The 18,366-nt window shown below is 42.0% G+C and overlaps 1 protein-coding gene across 6 annotated transcripts in view; it reads left to right on the top strand.

The window, feature by feature from the left end:
- The window catches only part of TEAD1 (TEA domain transcription factor 1), a 153,244-nt gene extending 141,942 nt beyond the window's left edge, over positions 1–11,302 (top strand). For all 6 annotated transcript variants that reach the window (XM_083863392.1, XM_083863395.1, XM_083863394.1 and 3 more), the window contains 3 exons: positions 4,694–4,834; positions 5,719–5,871; positions 6,523–11,302. In XM_083863392.1, the coding sequence (XP_083719518.1) occupies positions 4,694–4,834; positions 5,719–5,871; positions 6,523–6,636 (408 nt within the window). In that variant the 3' untranslated portion in view covers positions 6,637–11,302. The remainder of the gene's footprint in view (positions 1–4,693; positions 4,835–5,718; positions 5,872–6,522) is intronic.
- The last annotated feature ends 7,064 nt before the right edge of the window (positions 11,303–18,366 follow it).

Raw genomic sequence — 18,366 nt, 5'->3', positions numbered from 1 at the left:
AGCAGCTTGGCCTGTCCATCACCAGCCCAACCATGTGGCAGACCTGGACACAATTCCTGAGCTGCACAGCAACTGCCAACGGCCCAGATGCTCCCGTTGGAAAAAATTGCTACACAGTTTGGAATCCCTGCTCTTTGGTGGAGCTCTGGAGAGGAGGAGGGGAGGCACATGAGCAGCACACCTCCCCACGGCCAGCAGCTGCTCAGACCTATATGTTGTTAATAAGTGACCTTATGTGCTTAATGTTAACTACTGGGTGCCAGTGCAAACTGCTCTGGCCCTCCCCATATCCCACTGTTTCCAGTAGGTGCTGTTTTCCTTCTACTCAGCAGGATGGATTTAGACTCTTCTCAGCATTTTTTGCTGGAGTTGCTTTTCTGTTAGCCAAAGCTGTTATTATTACACAAGTGCTCTACCCTCTGCCCCTGCCTCTAGCACAGAGCCTGAGAGCTCTTGGGAAAGGAATGGGAAGATGGTTTTTTAATTTATTTTTGCTCTTTATTTTGGTTGCAGCCATCTCTCTTTAGGTGCAAGCTCCAGCACAGTGGCAGAGACTTCTCCATTCAATGTGTCAAACACTTGGTGCTCTTAATATGTAATATTTTCAGTGCTAGCCATTGACAAGTTGTGCTTTATTAATGAATTAATCATACTCCTTCACTGGATATAGGGTGCCAGAAATCTGAGTGCCTCTTCCACCTCCAAGTGCATTCAGCTAATATAAAACTCATTGCTCAGAAACAAATCTAAATTAGAGTTTTACTCTTGAAAGTAAAGAAAAAAAATTAAAATTCCATTTGTGGCTTTGGGGTTTCCCCCCCCTGAATTGTATCAATATTTAAAACTCAGTGAGTAAACAGACTACTGCTCATCAAAGGTGATCATCCCATAATGTTTGAAATGCCATAATATTTGAACTCACACCAATATATTTGAAGTCACCATTCAAAAAATTATTTATCTGTGTAGGCAGCACCAGTGCTCCCCAGCCCCAGTGCCTGGAGCCCAGAGCACCCCTGCCTGAGAAGCTGTACAGAAGGGAAAGCTGTTTCACAGCCCAGGAAAGCTTGCAACCTGTGCCTGAAATGCAGGAGAACAGCTGGAGACAGAACACCAGGGAAATAATGCACCAGAGCTGGTAGCAGCACTCCAGAGGCTTGGCTGTTGTCACCTTTTTCACCAGGATCATTGAAATGGGAAATTATAAGGAGAAGCCTAATAAGATAAATCTCTGTATTTCAGTTTTGTTGTCTTTGTATTTATGTAGTCTTGCCTGTCATGTAGCTCAGGCAGTGAACCTTGCTAAGTAATGTTTGCCTTTGGACAACACCAAACCGACTCAAACTAGAGCATCCTTGTCAGTTGGGTAAAAAAGACCCCAAGTAACAGTGATTTCTCCTCATCTGAGAATTATGTCAGCATTCCATGGCCATCAGGGTTACCAGCCCCTGCTTTGTTTCTTATTTGGCTTTTGCTTAGCTTTAGCTTTCTGCCTTTTAATGTCCTTTTCTGCAAGATTTAATCTAGGAGAGGGCTCTTCCCATGTAGCAACTTGTAGGCTATGACAAGGTTGTGGAAAAACTTCCCTTGGAAAAAGTATGTAGATGGAGTTTCATTAGTCATCCAGTACAAAGGATGTTTTCCAGACCTGAAATCATTCTTGTAACTCTTTGCTGAACACTTTCCAATTTTCCAACATCTCTTCTAAAATGTAGACACGAGTCCTGGAATCAATACTGTAGTAAAGAGCTAAAGCTGAATGCCAGGGCATTCATTTATAACACATCACTTTATTCCCACATCTCCAAGTCTCACAGACAAAAAGGTACTCTTTTTTTTTTTTTTTTTTTTTTCCCTCGGTCATAACCTTTTGGAGAAGGAAAAAAACCAGCAAAAAATTCATTTTCATTTCATCAGTTTGAAAAATACAATTCAGCTTTCAGATGTGTATGTTTAGACAAATCCTTTACTATTTAAGCCATAGTAATATTCTTAAGTCCTTAAGACAAAATTGTTATAGTACTAAAAGAGGCTTTGGTGAAGCCTTCATTTAAGAGCGTGTGCTTGCCAACTCCTATGATTTTTTAATGCTGGTGTTAGACTTTTATGAAGATTCTTCAGCTCTCAGCAATCTCAGCAATTAGTTGAACGTGAGAACTGTTTACAAAGAGAATTCTGTCCTTCCTTGAAAACACCTTTACTGTGAGCTAGACTAAAAAAAAAAAAAATCAAAGAGCAAACAAGTACATAAAGATAATTCTCATCTATACGATCATCATGGGACTTTTGCAACCATGTTGTGATTGCATAAGAATAAATCATGACAATCGAGTGATAGTTTCAAGTGTTCCTCACTGAAACATCAGGCCCCAGCCAGGATGTGTTGTGTACACAGAGCTCCCGGTGATTTCAGCAAGGACTGGAAGAGCTGTGGGAGTGAACAACAGGGTGGCAGATGGCCATGTGTGTTACTTTTCCAGGTTAAATGTCAGCATGTAAATAGAACAATTAGATTTTTTTTTTCAATGGGCTTTGAAATCAGAAGGCAGCAGATAGAAAGTTATCCTTTCTTAACTCCCTAAACATTTGCTACTGCAGCTGGAAATGCAAAGCCTGTGCAGTCGATTTTTGCCGATGTAAAATTGTGAGGGATAATTTAGTTATGATTTCTTAAATATTTTGCTCCTATGTGAAAGGAAAGAAAATGCTTTGCTAAAAATTTTGAGGGATTACTCCTATTATTATCATCATTAATTGCAGTAGTGCAATTGTTTTAGCAGAAATCCCTCTTCTTCAGAAATTCCAGCAGAGCAGCGGTGGCGTGGCCAGTGGCTGCTGCAGCTTGCCGTGTGTAGATGTTTGCCATGCTTCAATTGCAGGCCAGCTGTGATGGAAAATGGCATATTTACTATCAGCTCTGACCAATTCCTCGCAGCTCCCTGTGACAGCCCTGCTTTAGATGCACATTAAACATTAACTGTTGACCTGGCACGAGGCAGGTGCAAGAAACAAGGTGGAACAGTGATAGGATTTCTTCCTCTTATGCAAAATACGCGAGTGTGGGGCTGTTTGTGTCACTGTGTGCAAACCTCAGGAGGATGCTCCGCTGATTAATTTACAAAGCCAGCCCCAAGTAATCTTAGACCTGTCTTCTCTATGCCACAGACGAGCTCAGCGTGTGCTGTTATCAGAATATTGCCTCACAAGGCTGTACCACAAATGAGGGCTGCAGACACTAAGGACGATTAATGAGTTGTTGCCAAGTTAAAAATTAAGTAGCAGTTACAAATTACCTGAACTGTGAGTAATGCTCCAGTAGAATCATAGAATGGTTTGGTCCTAAGGAACCTTAGAGATCACCTAAATCCAACACCTTCCACTAGACCTGGTCACTCAAAGCCCAACTCAGTCTGGCCCTGGACACTTCCAGGGATGGGGCATAGGTAAGCATACCTGTAAGTAGGGTTTTTAAAAAGTCTGTTTGAAACATGAAATTACCTGTCAAGCATTTTGTGTTCCATTTCTATATTAGGAATAGAACCAAGCAGAGCTAGACTTGCAAGTGAAACAGCTGCAGAAGTGCATTTCCCTGTTAAAATGCTCACCTCGGCAGAACTTACAAGTTCAGGTGATTCTTTGCTGTCATGCTGCAGTAGCTGATCAGCCATTTCCACATAAAAGGAAAACCCTGCCCACTCTCTCCCTGAGCATCAAAGATGTCAGCAGAGCTAATGCCTGAATCAACAAATCCAGCTGTGCATATCCCTAGAGCCTGCCTGTGTCCATATTAGTGTGCTTTTAAGTGGAGGGCTTTTGAAAATGGGTCCATGATGTCAAAGAGCAGAGTGGCAGAACAGCCCCAGCACTGCTGCAGGCCCGGGGAGGCCAGAATTCAGCAGGTGACCTGTGTGGTTGCTTTGTAGCCAAATTAATCCTGCTGTGCACGGGGCTTGGATTCAGGCATGAATAATTGAAGGTAACGCTGTTCCTCACTTGATCCTGTGAGTCTTGGTCTCTGATGCTGTCTATCAAAGGCAGCTGGGTGGTTATTGAGGCTGCAGGGAAATGCTGGAAGCCAGCAAATCCTTCCAGCAGTGTGTTGCTGGTGATGGGCACGGCGCTGTGCACACGGGGAGCCTGGGGGCTGCGTCAGGCTGCTCTGTGGAGTCGAGTGTTTTGCTGAATCAAGGCCATATGGCCCGGCAGAGCCTTATCACAGACCAATCCTGTGTTGCCCAGCTGTCTCCCTCTGCCGTGAGGATTGCATTGCTTTAAGACAGGAAAAGGAGAAAGTGAGCTGTGGCCTCTCCAGGGTGAGGTGGCTCAGCTGGATTTGGGATGGCGAGGCAGGTTCAGAGGAGTTGGCTCTGGGACCAAGCTCCTCACAGGTGATCACTCCTGTGCTCCAGGGAGTTCATCAGCTATCTGCCAGACAAGAATGTCACCTGTAGCCCACAGAAATACTGGGACATCTTTTATTGTCTAAAGTTTCAATAAATTGTTGATTTCCTAAGATTTTTACTGCAACAATTAGGCAGCTACTTCCCTGACAGACCTTTTCCACTGTCATTGTCATCACCATTAAGCTCCCCCTCTTATTTCTGAAAAGAATGGTGAGCTAGTGACAGCCTATGCTATTCACCCTGTCAAATGAAAAATCCAATCTTCATCATGCATTCCTTTTTCCCCACAGGCTGACTTAAACTGCAACATCCAAGATGATACAGGAGCGTTTTACGGAGTCACCAGTCAGTATGAGAGCTCAGAAAACATGACAATCACCTGTTCCACCAAAGTCTGCTCATTTGGAAAGCAAGTAGTAGAAAAAGTAGAGGTGGGTGCTGTGATGGGATATGTGCCTTTAATAATTTTTTACCTTTCCTACACACAGACCTGTGTGGTGTGGTCAGGTCTCTGGTTGGTTTGCTGTACAGTGATATTGCAGATGGGGACTAAATCCCAGACCCACATCTGTCATGTAAAAAACAGTTTTTGTGGGGGAATTTTAGCCTAGAGCTGAAGGTTGAGCCTTTATAGATGTCCTGGTCACTGTTTATGTCCTTCTTAAACTAAGTATGTTTTCTAACCATGGTGACCATATAAAAAAAAAAGGTTTTAATAATTTCCATTATTCCAAGCCTAGAGAAAGCCAAAAATCCTCATAAACCACCATCTGAGTGATTGGTAGCTGGAGAGCAGAAATCCAAGAGTCACAGCCTTACCCTCCCTCAGCAATCTAAGTCAGTCTGGTTTTCTTGCAGCTGTAGTCCTGCATCTTTCTGTAGTTCATAAATTGCCTATTAAGTCATGAAATAATATATCTATGCTTGTATGTGCACACTTAAGCGTAAATATATAAGCTTATTTTTACTGTTCCCTTTGCAGACAGGTGCCTCAAAACTCCTGTAAAATCATCTCACCACAGTTCTTGGCTTAATTCATTTCTACTCAGTTTGGGACTTTATAATCCTTATCTATTTAGTTTGTTAACTTGCAGGTTAGAGAACTAATAGTGGTATTACAATTCATGATAATTAAGATCCCTTGCATTTTTAGCAAAATGTTACATAGGTCAGGCATGTCTGTGTGTCTGAGCCACTTCTCTTTTTCCTGTCTAAAAAAAAAAAAAAAAAAAAAAAAGGGGGGAAAGCATATTTACCAGTCACTTCTTTTCTGTCTCTGAATTATCACATTCTAAATGGTTTTTATCTTTTTTAGACTGAATATGCAAGGTTTGAGAACGGCCGGTTTGTGTACAGGATAAACCGCTCTCCGATGTGTGAATATATGATCAACTTCATACACAAGCTGAAGCATTTACCAGAGAAATACATGATGAACAGCGTCTTGGAAAACTTCACAATTTTATTGGTATGGACTGGCTTTTTTATTTTTCCACTTCTAAGATACTCTCAGGCTTTGTATGGCTTGCTCAGCTTGTAACATTGGGAACCAGTTACCAAACCCCTTAGTCACTGTTGCTTCCCAAACAAACCATCCCACTGACTTCAGAATAATTCTCCCGGAATTGGGCGCTATAGACGCTCAGGATGAAAAGGCTCAGCTGGCTGTGAGTGAGAACAAACATCTTTGTTATTTTCCACAAATTTCAGCTTACTTCTCCATTTTTTCCCATTCGAGTCTGGGGTTTGTACAGAGCCTGAGGCAGTAACTTTGAACCATTGCGTTCATCTGATGTGTCCTTACCAGGGCTGGGTTACAGTACTGCAGCAGTTAGTGGTGTTAATGAGTTCTTGGGTGGGGAAAACAGGCAGCAAACGCCCAACAGGTGACCTAAAGCACAGAGAATGGGCCATGTGGTGGCCTTTGAACCAGTTTCATCCCATGACCCAGCTTGCTTTCCCTGTTACTCTTGGTGGCACCTCAGCCAGCTCTCAGAGCCATGTGCCGCTGCTGCCGGGGGACTGGGGCAGGACCAAGGTGATGTGGGTCACTTCTTGTTTCAGCCCTGCTGTTTTCAGGTGTCTGATGTTCTGTCTGCCTCTTCCTTCCCCTACACAGGTGGTAACAAACAGGGATACACAAGAAACCCTGCTCTGCATGGCTTGTGTATTCGAAGTGTCGAACAGCGAACATGGAGCACAGCATCACATCTACAGGCTTGTAAAGGACTGAGCAGTTATTTATATATACACTTCATTTCACTTCTTTATCAAAACACAGACTGTAAACCTCAACACTAAGTGGCAGTGCCTCTGGCCCAACTTTCACCCACATTTTTCTAAATCCTGTTTTAGTGAAGTCATTTTTAATGTGTTCATATATAATTGTAGCTGTGAAATTCTGGTACAGTTGTAAAAATTATTTCTAAAACTAAGTGTTCTTCAAATTTGTAAACCGCAGTTCTTTGGGAAGACTGTATTTAAGAACCTAATGCCTCTGTCTGTGGAGGCCTATTTTTAATTCTGATAGAAAAATGTATGACAGAGCATTTGCCATGGGGAAAAACTGACAGCATTTATAAGAATTTATTTTGGGTTTTTTTTCCAACATGAAATACTTGTTTTACAATGCAAGTGGAATTGAAATGAATCTTTAGCTATAACTGTAAATGAGTACACAAAGTTAATAATCTCTATAGAATTATCTTTGTAACTAATTAGGGTGGAAGATATGGACGAATGTAATTCACTAAATTATTTTTTAAAATGAAACATTTTTCTGTTTGAAACCAAATGAAAAATATAGCCTTAAGAAATGCCTGATAGAAACAGACAGGTCCTAAAATTAGGCAAATTTTGTATTTTTTTCTCAACGCTAAAACTAATCTTCTAATCCATTAAACTTTCAAACAGGTATTGCAGAGAAAGAAAACATCACCCCTTACCCCTAACATATCTAGTGTATTTTAAAAGAGTATAAAATTGTATTGTACTAATATGAAAATTTGATTATTTAATGATAAAGATGGCTCATTTTGCAATAAGTAGGTAAATACTGAAGATTTAGACTTGCATTATATGTAGTCTCGTGTGTGCAGTTATATTTTATATGGACAACTATGTTTTCTAATGAGTTGAGCAAAAAACTTGCAGCTCTGAAATCCAGAGATGAATGGAAACAACTGACATTGTGACAGCATCTAGTCATTCACAAACAGAGAGCAAAACACTGATGTGTTTGAAAGAAGTGTGTAACACCTCTGAAAGGATCAGCAGCTTTAATATCTCTGACACGCTAGAAAATCGCAGCCAACATCAGGCAAAGAAGATTGGAAAGCGGAGAAATTTTTTTTTCTCCTTTTCCTCTTAATCATGGTGCTTTTACACCTCTCCCAGTTGTCTCCCCAGGTCTGGCAAAGACCTTATCCAAAACAAACACACACCTACCACATGGGGTCTGCTGTCCCCTTGGATGTGGTGGTGTTCATCCTTCTGATAAATTCAGGGAAGGCTCCAGGAAGTGAAGCAGAGCTGGAGATATTTTCGCACTGTAAGGCTTCTCACCACGGCCATGGGTGTGGGTGATTGTCTGGGTGAGAGCAGCAGTCTCACCCCTCCCGTTCAGGACAGAGGGTGGTGCTCAGCTCCTCTCCTCCTGCCGCCCCTCGTTACCCAAGCAGAAGTTGTTTGGGCAGGTACTGGGCCAGCAGAGGCTTCTCATGCAGGACATTTGTCTGAAAGGCTGACCAAGCACAAGCCACCTTAGGGGGATCAGTGATGGGTTATCAGCAAAGAGGGTTCTTAGGAGAGTTTTTTGCAGTCCTGACCCAAAGTTCACGTTTAGCAGGCCCCTCCTCCCTACCTGTTCCTGTAGTATCATACTTTTTCCTCATTACCAAAAGCCAATTTAACACAAAACCAGCACAGTTCCCATGCACAGTTTAAGGATAGAATTTACTCCCAGGCCCAGTGCTGTAGTCTTCAAACGAGCAAGTCTAATTCTCTTCTTTAAATTATATTCCTGCATAATCCTTTTAGTTAGGATTGCCCACTGTTGAAATGTCAGGACTAGAATGTAGGCTAGGTGAGGTCGTGGGTCAGACCAGGACCGTCCCTAACGCTGGTGAGGTCTCAGGTCCGAGGAGGGTGCAAACATCACCGAGGAGAAGGGAGACTGCTTTAATCCCTCAGCCTGATCTAACTCCATGAGGTGGATGGTTTGGATGGCTGCTGTGATGTCTAGCTGTTACCTGCTTGTGGATATTAGGGCTGGTGATCTTTCAGTTGCTGCTCTGCGAAGTGAACAGAGAAACGTGTCCATGGCAAGGTCTCTTTTAACACTCATTTTTAACACTAACGATCACGTCAGGAAAAGCACTGCATTGTAACAGCCTAACGGTAGCCCTTTATTCTAAGCACTTGGTGTTACAAGTCAAAAACTACTTTTTGGTTTTTGTTCTAAAGTTGTCTTTTATTTAGGGTTTGAATTGTGGGTTTGGTGATTTTTTTAAATTTTTTTTTTTTTAAATAACAAGCAAACTCTTTGAGGCATATAAAGTATGTAAATCAATTTGCAAAACCAGGTACAGGTTTTTTTTAGTAGGATCTGGCACACTACATATGCCATAACTATAGGGTGTAAACAGTCACAATGTTTATTGGTGTTCACATGTGTAATGTTAGGGAAACTACTTCCATCGTCTTTTCTTTACACTTCTGTAAATGATCCGTACCCTGTATATGTTAATTCTTAAAAGCCTTAATCCTTCAACTATTGAGTGTGGGGTGTGTAGTCCAACAGGCTGCCTGTAAACTGTGAGCTCTTTTGTAAGCTGGAAGTACTTATCTTGTTACTGTTACTTTTTTGTAGGAACCTTTTAATTGAGAGCTGCCAAAGCATTACAATATGCAGTGCCTTAGCATTATATTAGAAGTACCTTTTAGCCTCTTAACATTAAATTTTATACATTGTTTTATGAATTGGTTCCATTTTTTAAATATCCGTATTTTTCCCCCCGCAGAAACGCTCTTTGACTGCTTGGCCTAAACCAGCTGTCTGTACAAGTCAGTCCCATTGCAGTGAGATGCCTATACCAAAAGGAAAGGTTACAGATCCCTAGTTCTCTGCGAAAAGTGAATTGTATTAACGAATGCTGCCTTTTTAAATTTCATGACCAAATAATTAATTGTGACTCTTCTGCACTCTAGCATGAAAGTGCCTTTGGTTTGAAATTCCAGCTTAGAAAAGTGCTGCCATAATAATGACAATTTGTAGAGAGACCAAAAATATTTAGTTATCACCGTAATGCCTTTGGTTTATTGGAATAAGTTGAATCTACAAGCCTCCATTCACAAAAGAGCACCATACATAGCAAAGGGATTTTGCTGATGATCAGCCTGCTGAAGAAAAATCTACTGTTTGCCATTTCTGACAGCATTGCAAACCAGCAATTGATTCGTCTGTGACATAAAAATGAAAATATTCCCATTTATATTCTCTTCATCCGGTCACGCATCTGCATAATGAGAGATCCTTATCCTACAGAATTTCAGTGGACAAACACGGCTTCATCGATCTCCTCTAATAACATTTTGGTATCTGTGAAGATTCTTTGCTTAGACAGAAGATTTTTTGTTTACAAAGTTTTGCATGCTGAAGGTCAGATGCATAAAACAAGAGGAACGTGGAGAACTGAGCATAGTGAGGGTAAATGCAATCGTGTGGGTTTAAACATTGAAATGCTGAGTGTGAGCATTGTGGATGAAGGTGCTGGTGGGGAAACTCTGGCCGGCACGCTACAGGGTTGTTTTGTTTTCCTCCCAGATGATGTCTTGGGGAAAAAAACAAAAAAAAATGACAAAATTAGCTCCTCTTAATAATGTGTCTGTATTTGATACCTTCTGTGAACGGGGGCCATACTCTCCACCACAACTGAAATTGATGGGAAGAGGAGCAACATTTTAACAGTTTTAGAAAGAACAAATATCAGCAAAACCAAAAGCTGTCAGAGGGATTATATAGTTGTGAATACAATGTTAACTTGATTTTTAAAGTATTTGATGAAAACTAAGATTAACTTTTTATATAGAGAAATATTGTGACACTGTGTGGTAAATATTGTGATAATTCAAATTCCCTTTCTCTAAAATATTATTTTTGTTATTCCTTCAAGGTCTAAATCTCACTTACCTCTATAAAACAAGTAATCCTGTTGAACTCAATGAGACTGAGGTAGGGCAAAGACACTTTTGGCCCACAAGCAGAACGTAGTTTTTCAGTTATTGCCAAACATTTTGGCCGTACTGGTCAATGTTTGCAATAAACGACACCTCTGTCTCATTCAAACAAACATAATGGTACCACATTTGGGGCTGTTAAAAATTACTACTAACAAATGTAGTTTTACTTACTTGAATTCCAAACTGTTTTTGTTTAGGTACTGCACCACTATTTTGAAGGAACCGCAGATCCAATGCCTGTTTCTCACTTACCCTCTCCACCACAGCTACAGCTCAGCTTGGCAGTAGCTTGTTCCGTGGAGCCCCCACGGGATGGGCTATTGGGAATAATGAAGGGTGTACATTGATGTTGAATGTAAGTAACTGGCCAGTCCCAGGCAGATACGACATTTGACTATGTGCTAATCCATATCTATTTATTTTTCCACTGCGAGTCCCGGGGCACACCTGCTGCCTGAAGCAGTGCCCCGGGGAGTTTCCTGGAGCCCTCAGTCAGTCACACTGAGAGCCCTGATGTTGTCCCCCCCTTTCCTTTTCCCGTGAGGATACACGTGCCTGGGCACAGGCGGATGTGAGGAGTAGAGCCCGGCTTTGTCCTTTGCTCAGGATGATCTCCTTTCTTTCCCCTCTTATCTTTCATAACCAGATGTTTAGCGCCCCCCCCCAAGAAAGATTGAGGCTGGATAAGTCAAAGTACAAGAAAAACTCTGGACATCTTCATCTTTTAACTTTTCAGGTCATTCTTGCTGAGATCATGTAATTAGTTTTAGTGTGTAAATTAAATCTTAAATGCACTCAGTTGACTAAAAGGAGATGGATCCCTGTTACCTCCTTACAGAATATGTGTTTTTGTTTTTGTTTTGTTTTGTTTTATGGGCCTCTGATTCAGGCTCATGACTGCAGACAAAAAATACAATATGTGCCTGAAAAAAAAAAAAAGACAAAAGAATTTTATAACATTGAAAACCTGAATAGCCTTTAATTCTTCAGTACATTTTATGTAAAACAGGTTGGGTTTTTGTTTTGTTTTGGGGTTTTTTTGCCATGTGCATTTGTTCACATTTGTAAATGACTTAATGGAATTCTCACTTTATGTTTATTTGTGTAATGTGTATAAAATGGGTTTGTGACTTAAGCATATTCATATATGGTCAGTGGTTACTTTAATATTGTACTGCTGCTGGTAACTTTTGATGTAGAACTTGCCTTTTGATGATAAAGTACCTCTAGGTTAGACAGTGAGGGAAAGCTCTTGGAAAAAACTGAATGTTCTCCAATGTTTTCTTAACATATTTGCAGAAGCTTTCAAAAGGAGTTTCAGTCAAACCTCTTGGCAGTACAGTATTCTTGTATTTGTTATTGTCTGTGTGTAGGTACTGGTACCTTTTTTTTTTTTTTTTTTTTGTTTAAAATGTTTTAAGTGTTGGCTTTAAAGTGAATTTATCTTTAGTATGATAGTAATATGAAAATTATAGGTTTTGTGTGCAGAGAATTTTTTTATAAAGTGCTTTGTAAAAAAAAAAAAAATGTATTCTAGCTTTCGCGGTACATATGTGTGATAACTTTAATATCCATGACAGTTAAGTGCAATTATTTCATCACTCTAAAAATGCTATTTTTGTGTCGGTTACTGCAGGTGTTTTCATGTCTTTGCAAAGTGACACATTTTGATGCCTTCTTGATAAAGTGGTAGAATTTTTGTAGCTTTCTAGAAACTTTGTATTCATACAGTATCAATTGAAAATAAAGAAAATGAAAGTGTTTTGTGCATTGGTCGTAATCTCTTACATCAATTTCTTCTTAATGTTGGGTGTATCTTTCAAAACCCTTTTCCAAAATAGCACTAGGCCAGACTTGCAGCAATGCCTGTGTACCCTCCTAAAGGTGCAAGGCAGATCCAGGAGGATTTACAGAAGCCTGGAAGGATGGCACTCGAGGCTGGCACACCTGGAAGCTGTGTTCAATGAGGAATCCATCATCCTAGTTCTTGCTTGTGTGTCTTTCTAAAGAAACACTGGTGGATTTTTGTGAAACATCTTTTAAACCACACTATATCAATGGGAAAAGCCACCTATCTCAATTCCAGAAGCAGGAATGACCTGTTCAAAATATTAAAGAATGGTACAAGTACATCATTAACTGAGCAACTAGAACTGACTGAAGAGCACAGGAGTTGTTTCTTCCAGGACACTGGAAGAAGTGAGCACTGTGGGAGCCGAGGTCCTAAAACTGGGCCATGTTTTCAAGAGACTCATTTCTTGTTTTTCTTAAGCCACCTGCCCCTCAAGTGACAGCTGTACCTGGTATGATGAGAGGATGAAACAGGATCAGTTTGCCTCTTGCATTCACAAAGTGAAACTGCCTAGCTAGGGATAAAAAAAAGAAAAATAGAATAAGAGAATAAGAGGGATATCCTGGATCAAATTAAATCAATGGGAAAAAGACTGGGACTTGGTAGAAGAAAAAAAAGTACATCTGGCTCATCCTCTGCTTCCATGGGGGACCAGTGGATTTTGAATAAACCACATGCCCCTCCCACACTCCCCAATTCTCCTTTGGGTGGCAGATGTTCCACTGCTGTTTTTAAAATGCCAGCAGAGCCCCCCTTCACCGTGTGCAGGATGAATGGGGTGAGAACAAGGCACAGATATGGTCTGTTTTCTCTCTGTTTTCCCTTCTTTGTTCCCGTCAAGTATATGGCTTCAGCCCTTTGAAGTGTGTTAGCTGCTTCAGAAGCAACCTGCTTCTTAATTAAGGTTCTGCTTCTTAATTAATGTAGGTTAAACCCATAAATCTTCCACCTTTGGGAAAATGTCATGCAGTGTTTTGGGCTGGGAGTCCCCATGAGGTGTCACCATGAGTTTATTGGGGAGCTGGTTTCGGTGGGAGCCACAGCCCCTCCCTGCCAGAGCATGGGACCAGCCTGGTGTGCAGGGACAGGGAACAAAGAAGCCAGACCTGTTACTCCATGCCATTTTTGGAGCACAGAATCCATAGGTGGTCCACGGGCTTTTCTGTGGATTTTAATTCTTGTTTTTAGGTACAGCCTACGAATCCAGGAGATATTTCATGCTCACAAACCCCGCGAGTAACAGGAGGGCTCAGAGCTCAGCAATGTGTTAGCAGATGTCTGCAGTCCCCACACACAGCTCTAGCTGTTCATTCCATCCCTGACCTTTTGCAGCCTCACTATTGTTGTGAGGGGGCCCCTTGAGCGGGAACAGCTGAACAATCTGTTACCCCAAACAGAGGCAGCTTCGAAATGCTCATAAATAATTACCTGCCTTGTAGGGAGGTGTGACACTTCACTAGTTAATGGCTGTGAACTGTCCTAGGGCTGCTGATATTCCCTCAGAGCCAGAGCTGTGCTGGGGACACTAGAAGGTGGTAAAGGCAGGAGAGAGTGAGTAGAGGCACTGTACTGGGAGTGAAAGTAAAAGGAAAATTGTGCAAACACAGAGTGCATGTGACTATGAGAAAACAATTATCAGAGGATTGCTTTTCAAAGAAAATGCAAAGCTGAAGACAACAGAATAGGAAAAAGGGAAGAAAAGGATCATTTAAAGACCACCACAATCAAAACACTGTCCATCAGAAGGAGGCAGGAGAATCAGAGTAAAATAAAAGCTACAACAAAACAGACAAACATTTGCTTAAGTAAATATAATTTGCTGCTTTTTGGTTTGGGTTTGGGGTTTTTTTCCCCTCCTGTATTACTTTTTATTAGCCCTTTCTAGTTAGGGGCGTATCCTCTTTAAGCTTAAGGGAAAGGACTGCTGGAGACTCTATTCTTGTGGGCTTCACTGGGGAGGCTCAATAAAGCCCAGAAAAGCTCAGCAAGGCACCCTGTATCCTCCCTGACAGATAAAGAGCTGTCAGCTCCATTTTGGGGAGAGAGAGAAAGACAGAGCAAAATGAGCAATGGCCAGAAGAGTATCTGAAACAACCAGGTGAGCAAAGACACTTGAGTGCAAGTGACTGCTTCTAGTTTACCCATCACTGAGGACTTCTCAAGCCACCTTCTTTACACATATGTGTAGCTTTGGGCATATGCAGAGTCCATTCTAGGTTTAGGTTGATGAATTTTGAAAATACTGATTTTTCATGCCCCTCAGTTCCTGGAGCTAGGAGCATAAATGTGTAATCTTGATGTTATCAAACAGGAGCAGAAAGCCAAGAACCAAATGGGTTTTTTGTGAACATTTTAGACCTCTTTATCAGCTTCAAGAGATGTCCACACACACAGTTTTGGAGCCCTTGGCATCATAGCTGTCTCCTAGCTCTGTTCAAGGCAGTGTCCCACTATGGGTAGTGGTTGGAGCCATCAGAGAAAAAGGTTCAGGAGCTGTGATTAGTATGTCTAAGTCCATTTTCATTCCTCTTACTTGTGCAGGTCAATGAGATGATTAGTCCTTGCCTTGCAATGCACTTTAGTGCTCTGCCCTCTGGAGCTCCAGCAGACAGGGTATGGCAGCAGCTTTCAAACTTACCCTCTCACTGAGCTGCATGAACAGTTGACTTTGCCAGGGGCTTGACAAACTACAAACTGATTTCTTTTCCTGCCCCAAGCAGGTAAGTTTATTAGCCATATTTAAAGGTACTTCTCCAATTTTTTTTTCCGTTGGCAGAGACCAAAGAATAAGAGTGGTTTTTTTCCCAAGACTTCTAAAAATTCCATTCAGCTTAAATCATATGTTCTCTGCAGTGTTATCAGAGATTTAATTTTTTTTCCAAGATACTTGTCTTTTCTTATCCTTTAACCCGTGATGTTGAACTTCTTAGTGAGCAAATATTCCTGCTTGGCAGAATGGACAAGAACAGCATCCAGGTTATAACCACTTCCTTTTGGACACAGATTTATTTTATTTGGAGGAGATGAAGGGGGGAGTGGGGTTTTATCATAGTTTGGCCCCTCCATTAGGTTTAACATGAACCCATGTGAAAAACTCAGGCAATGAAGTAGTAGATTCAACCACACTGCACATGTATCACAGAGAATCTGATGGCTTCTTTGTGAAATATCTGTATTGGTTTTACTGTGATTATATGATACTTTTGATTCTTATCAAAAACGTTTAAGCTAAGCTTTATCGCCAGAACACCAGGACGGTGGAAACTCGACGGTGCAGTTCACCTCCAGAGTTAAGGAGACAGAACACCAGTCTCAGCAGGGTTCACACTGCCTATCTCCTGCAGTGATCTCCTGCTTGGAGGGAGGAGGTGGTGAGTAATACCTGGGAGGTGCCCCGAGACTCGCCAGGGACAGGCTCTGGGTAAGCATGAAGGAACAGGGAGATGTGGGGCAGGAACCAGCCAACCCCAAACTTCCTCCAGACTCTTGTTTTGCTGGCCTGCTTTCACACATTTGCCTGATGACAAAGGACACAGTGTCCTGTGAGCAGTAATTACATGGAAGGAGTGTCTTGAGACCTTGGACAGCCCCCACCTAATTTTTGCAAGAATCTTTCTCTGCAAGTGGGCCCTTCTCTGAAAGGCTATTCCTTGATCACCAGGCTCCACAATTCCTCTTCACTGCAGTGCATGCAGAGCACTCACACAGAGCTATGGCATCAGCTTGCCATTCTTCTCATCCCATGCAAACAAAACATCTTCCCATTGGGAACATCAGTGCTGGAAGGTACAAAGGTAATGGGAACTCTAAGGGAGCAAAGCCAAGGGTTCAAGAGCCACTGAGGGGACCCACAGGAGTGGTCAGGAAGGCTGTCCATGTGTTCTGCTCCAGGCCAGTGTAGATTCTCAGCTGGGGAGGAGGTGAGAGGAGAGCCCTCTACCCCTGCAACATGTAGCACCCAGGGAATAAGTACAAAAACAATGGAGGAAATTAGCTTGCAGGTACTGGAATAGTAATGGAAAGGAAGAGTTATCCATGATCTGAAGATGAAGCTAATGAAGCAGGAGATAGAGTAAAGGCTGTTTCAGAGAGCTGCAGAGGAAAAGGATTTTCCACTACTTCTGGTCAGATGCATAAAAAGGCAGAGCCAAAGCCAGTGTTGGTCAGATAGAGGCAGCTGGAATTGTATCTGAGAAAGAGGAATGAACCCAGAGGACCTGCCTGAGGAAAGAGCACAGGGTGCTCATTATTATGAATGAATACATATATGGCCAATAAGCTGGTATGGAACCAGAGTGGTGGAAGGGGAGAAGAACATCAGATAATACCTGAAATACTGAGAGAACAGGTGCAGAGCTCCCTGTGTTTGAGTAGAGGGATCGTTGCAGATGACCACTGCCAACATCAGAAGTTTCTGCACAAATTAGGCTTTCTTGGGTATGTCTCTGCATGGGAAAGCTGTGGATGCAGCAACAGACAGATTTACAGATAAGAAAGATCTGGGAGGGAGTGGAGAATTCAAGATCAAGGCTGCCCAAAGGCTCCCTGTGAGGTGAGGTTGATGGGAGGTGGAAGGGAGCAAGGAAATAAAAGCCATGCAGATAGCTCTGCCCAGTTAGGACCTGTGAAGTGTCTGTCAGCTCCTGCAACCAGCCCCTCCTGACTGGGAGAGTGTGTGGTGGCTGCTCCTGTCTGCAGAGCAGGGGAACAGGGGGCTGGTGAGGCTGACAGGAAACAAGGAAACGAGGAAACAAGACATCACCTGGAGCTCATGCTCAGCCGCCCATCAGCAAGACAGATGAGTATTCCTGCATAAGACATGATCAGGATTACAGAGGGGAACTCTGAAGTTTTGTGACCCTCAGAGTACCCAAACAGCAAGCAAGTGGGGGGTGGGGGTGCCCAGTTTCTTTAACAAATAGAAATAGAGGAATTCTGTGTAATATTTAAGCTTTTTTGTTCAACAAAGATGCTGCTCAGCCATTAGAAAAGTACACAAGGAGAAGCTGGAACTCTGGACTCAGAGCATGTGCTGCTGAGGTCTGCTGAAAACTAGGAAACAGCCCTGGTGTTGAGAGAGTGCACAGCCGCCACACAAGGGAAAATATAGGAAATAGGTAGGAAAATATAGCATACGAAACACTAGGCATAGAGAGGCCTTGGCAAGAGCCAAAGGAGTAGAAACTTCTCTGCCAGCAAGTGAGTGAAAAAGCATGAAAGTCAGACCAAGAAACAAGCCAAAATGTCTTTAAAAGAAACATCTATTCTTCCATCCTTCCATTTCAAGTTTGTATCGATCCCTGCAACAACTGGATTTATCTCTCCCTGTGATAACCAACTCAAGGTTTGTGCTTATATGAAGCACCAGTTTGTGATCTGAACATCTGACAAAAGTCCCTCAGCCAGCAGCCTAGGAGGCCCCACATTCTCTCTTCAGCCCTTCCACTGAAGAGGCCCAGGTATTTGGGGATGCCCAAGTGTTGGAATCGTGGAGGCTGAAAATTTCAGGCTTTCTGTGGTAAAAGGCACTGACCCTCAAGCAAGCACTACATTTGGCCTGAGGCTGTGGAACAGGCTTCCCAAATTGAGTGGTAGCACTGGGATTATGGGTGTGTAGTTTGAATAGTATTGTGTGATATCACAGGGTGAAAAACTTAGAGTTTAAGGTTTTAGTATATAGTAATATATATGGGGTAATATGGAGGATTTAAGGCATTGTCTAAGTGCTTCCTCTTCACCTTCTTCTTCATGGTTTTGTGTGGTTTTTTTTTTCTAATTGGGTGAAAAAATCTGCATTGCTGGCCTTGAGTGGTCAATTATTGAGTTAAAAGTATAAATAGTATAGGTCATCTTGTTATTGGATAGTTTACA

Source organism: Zosterops lateralis, assembly GCF_965231275.1.
Source record: "Zosterops lateralis genome assembly, chromosome: 6".
Classification (NCBI taxonomy): Eukaryota; Metazoa; Chordata; class Aves; order Passeriformes; family Zosteropidae; genus Zosterops; species Zosterops lateralis.
Note: the sequence above shows the minus strand (reverse complement) of the source record. Positions and strands in the feature narration are given on the sequence as shown.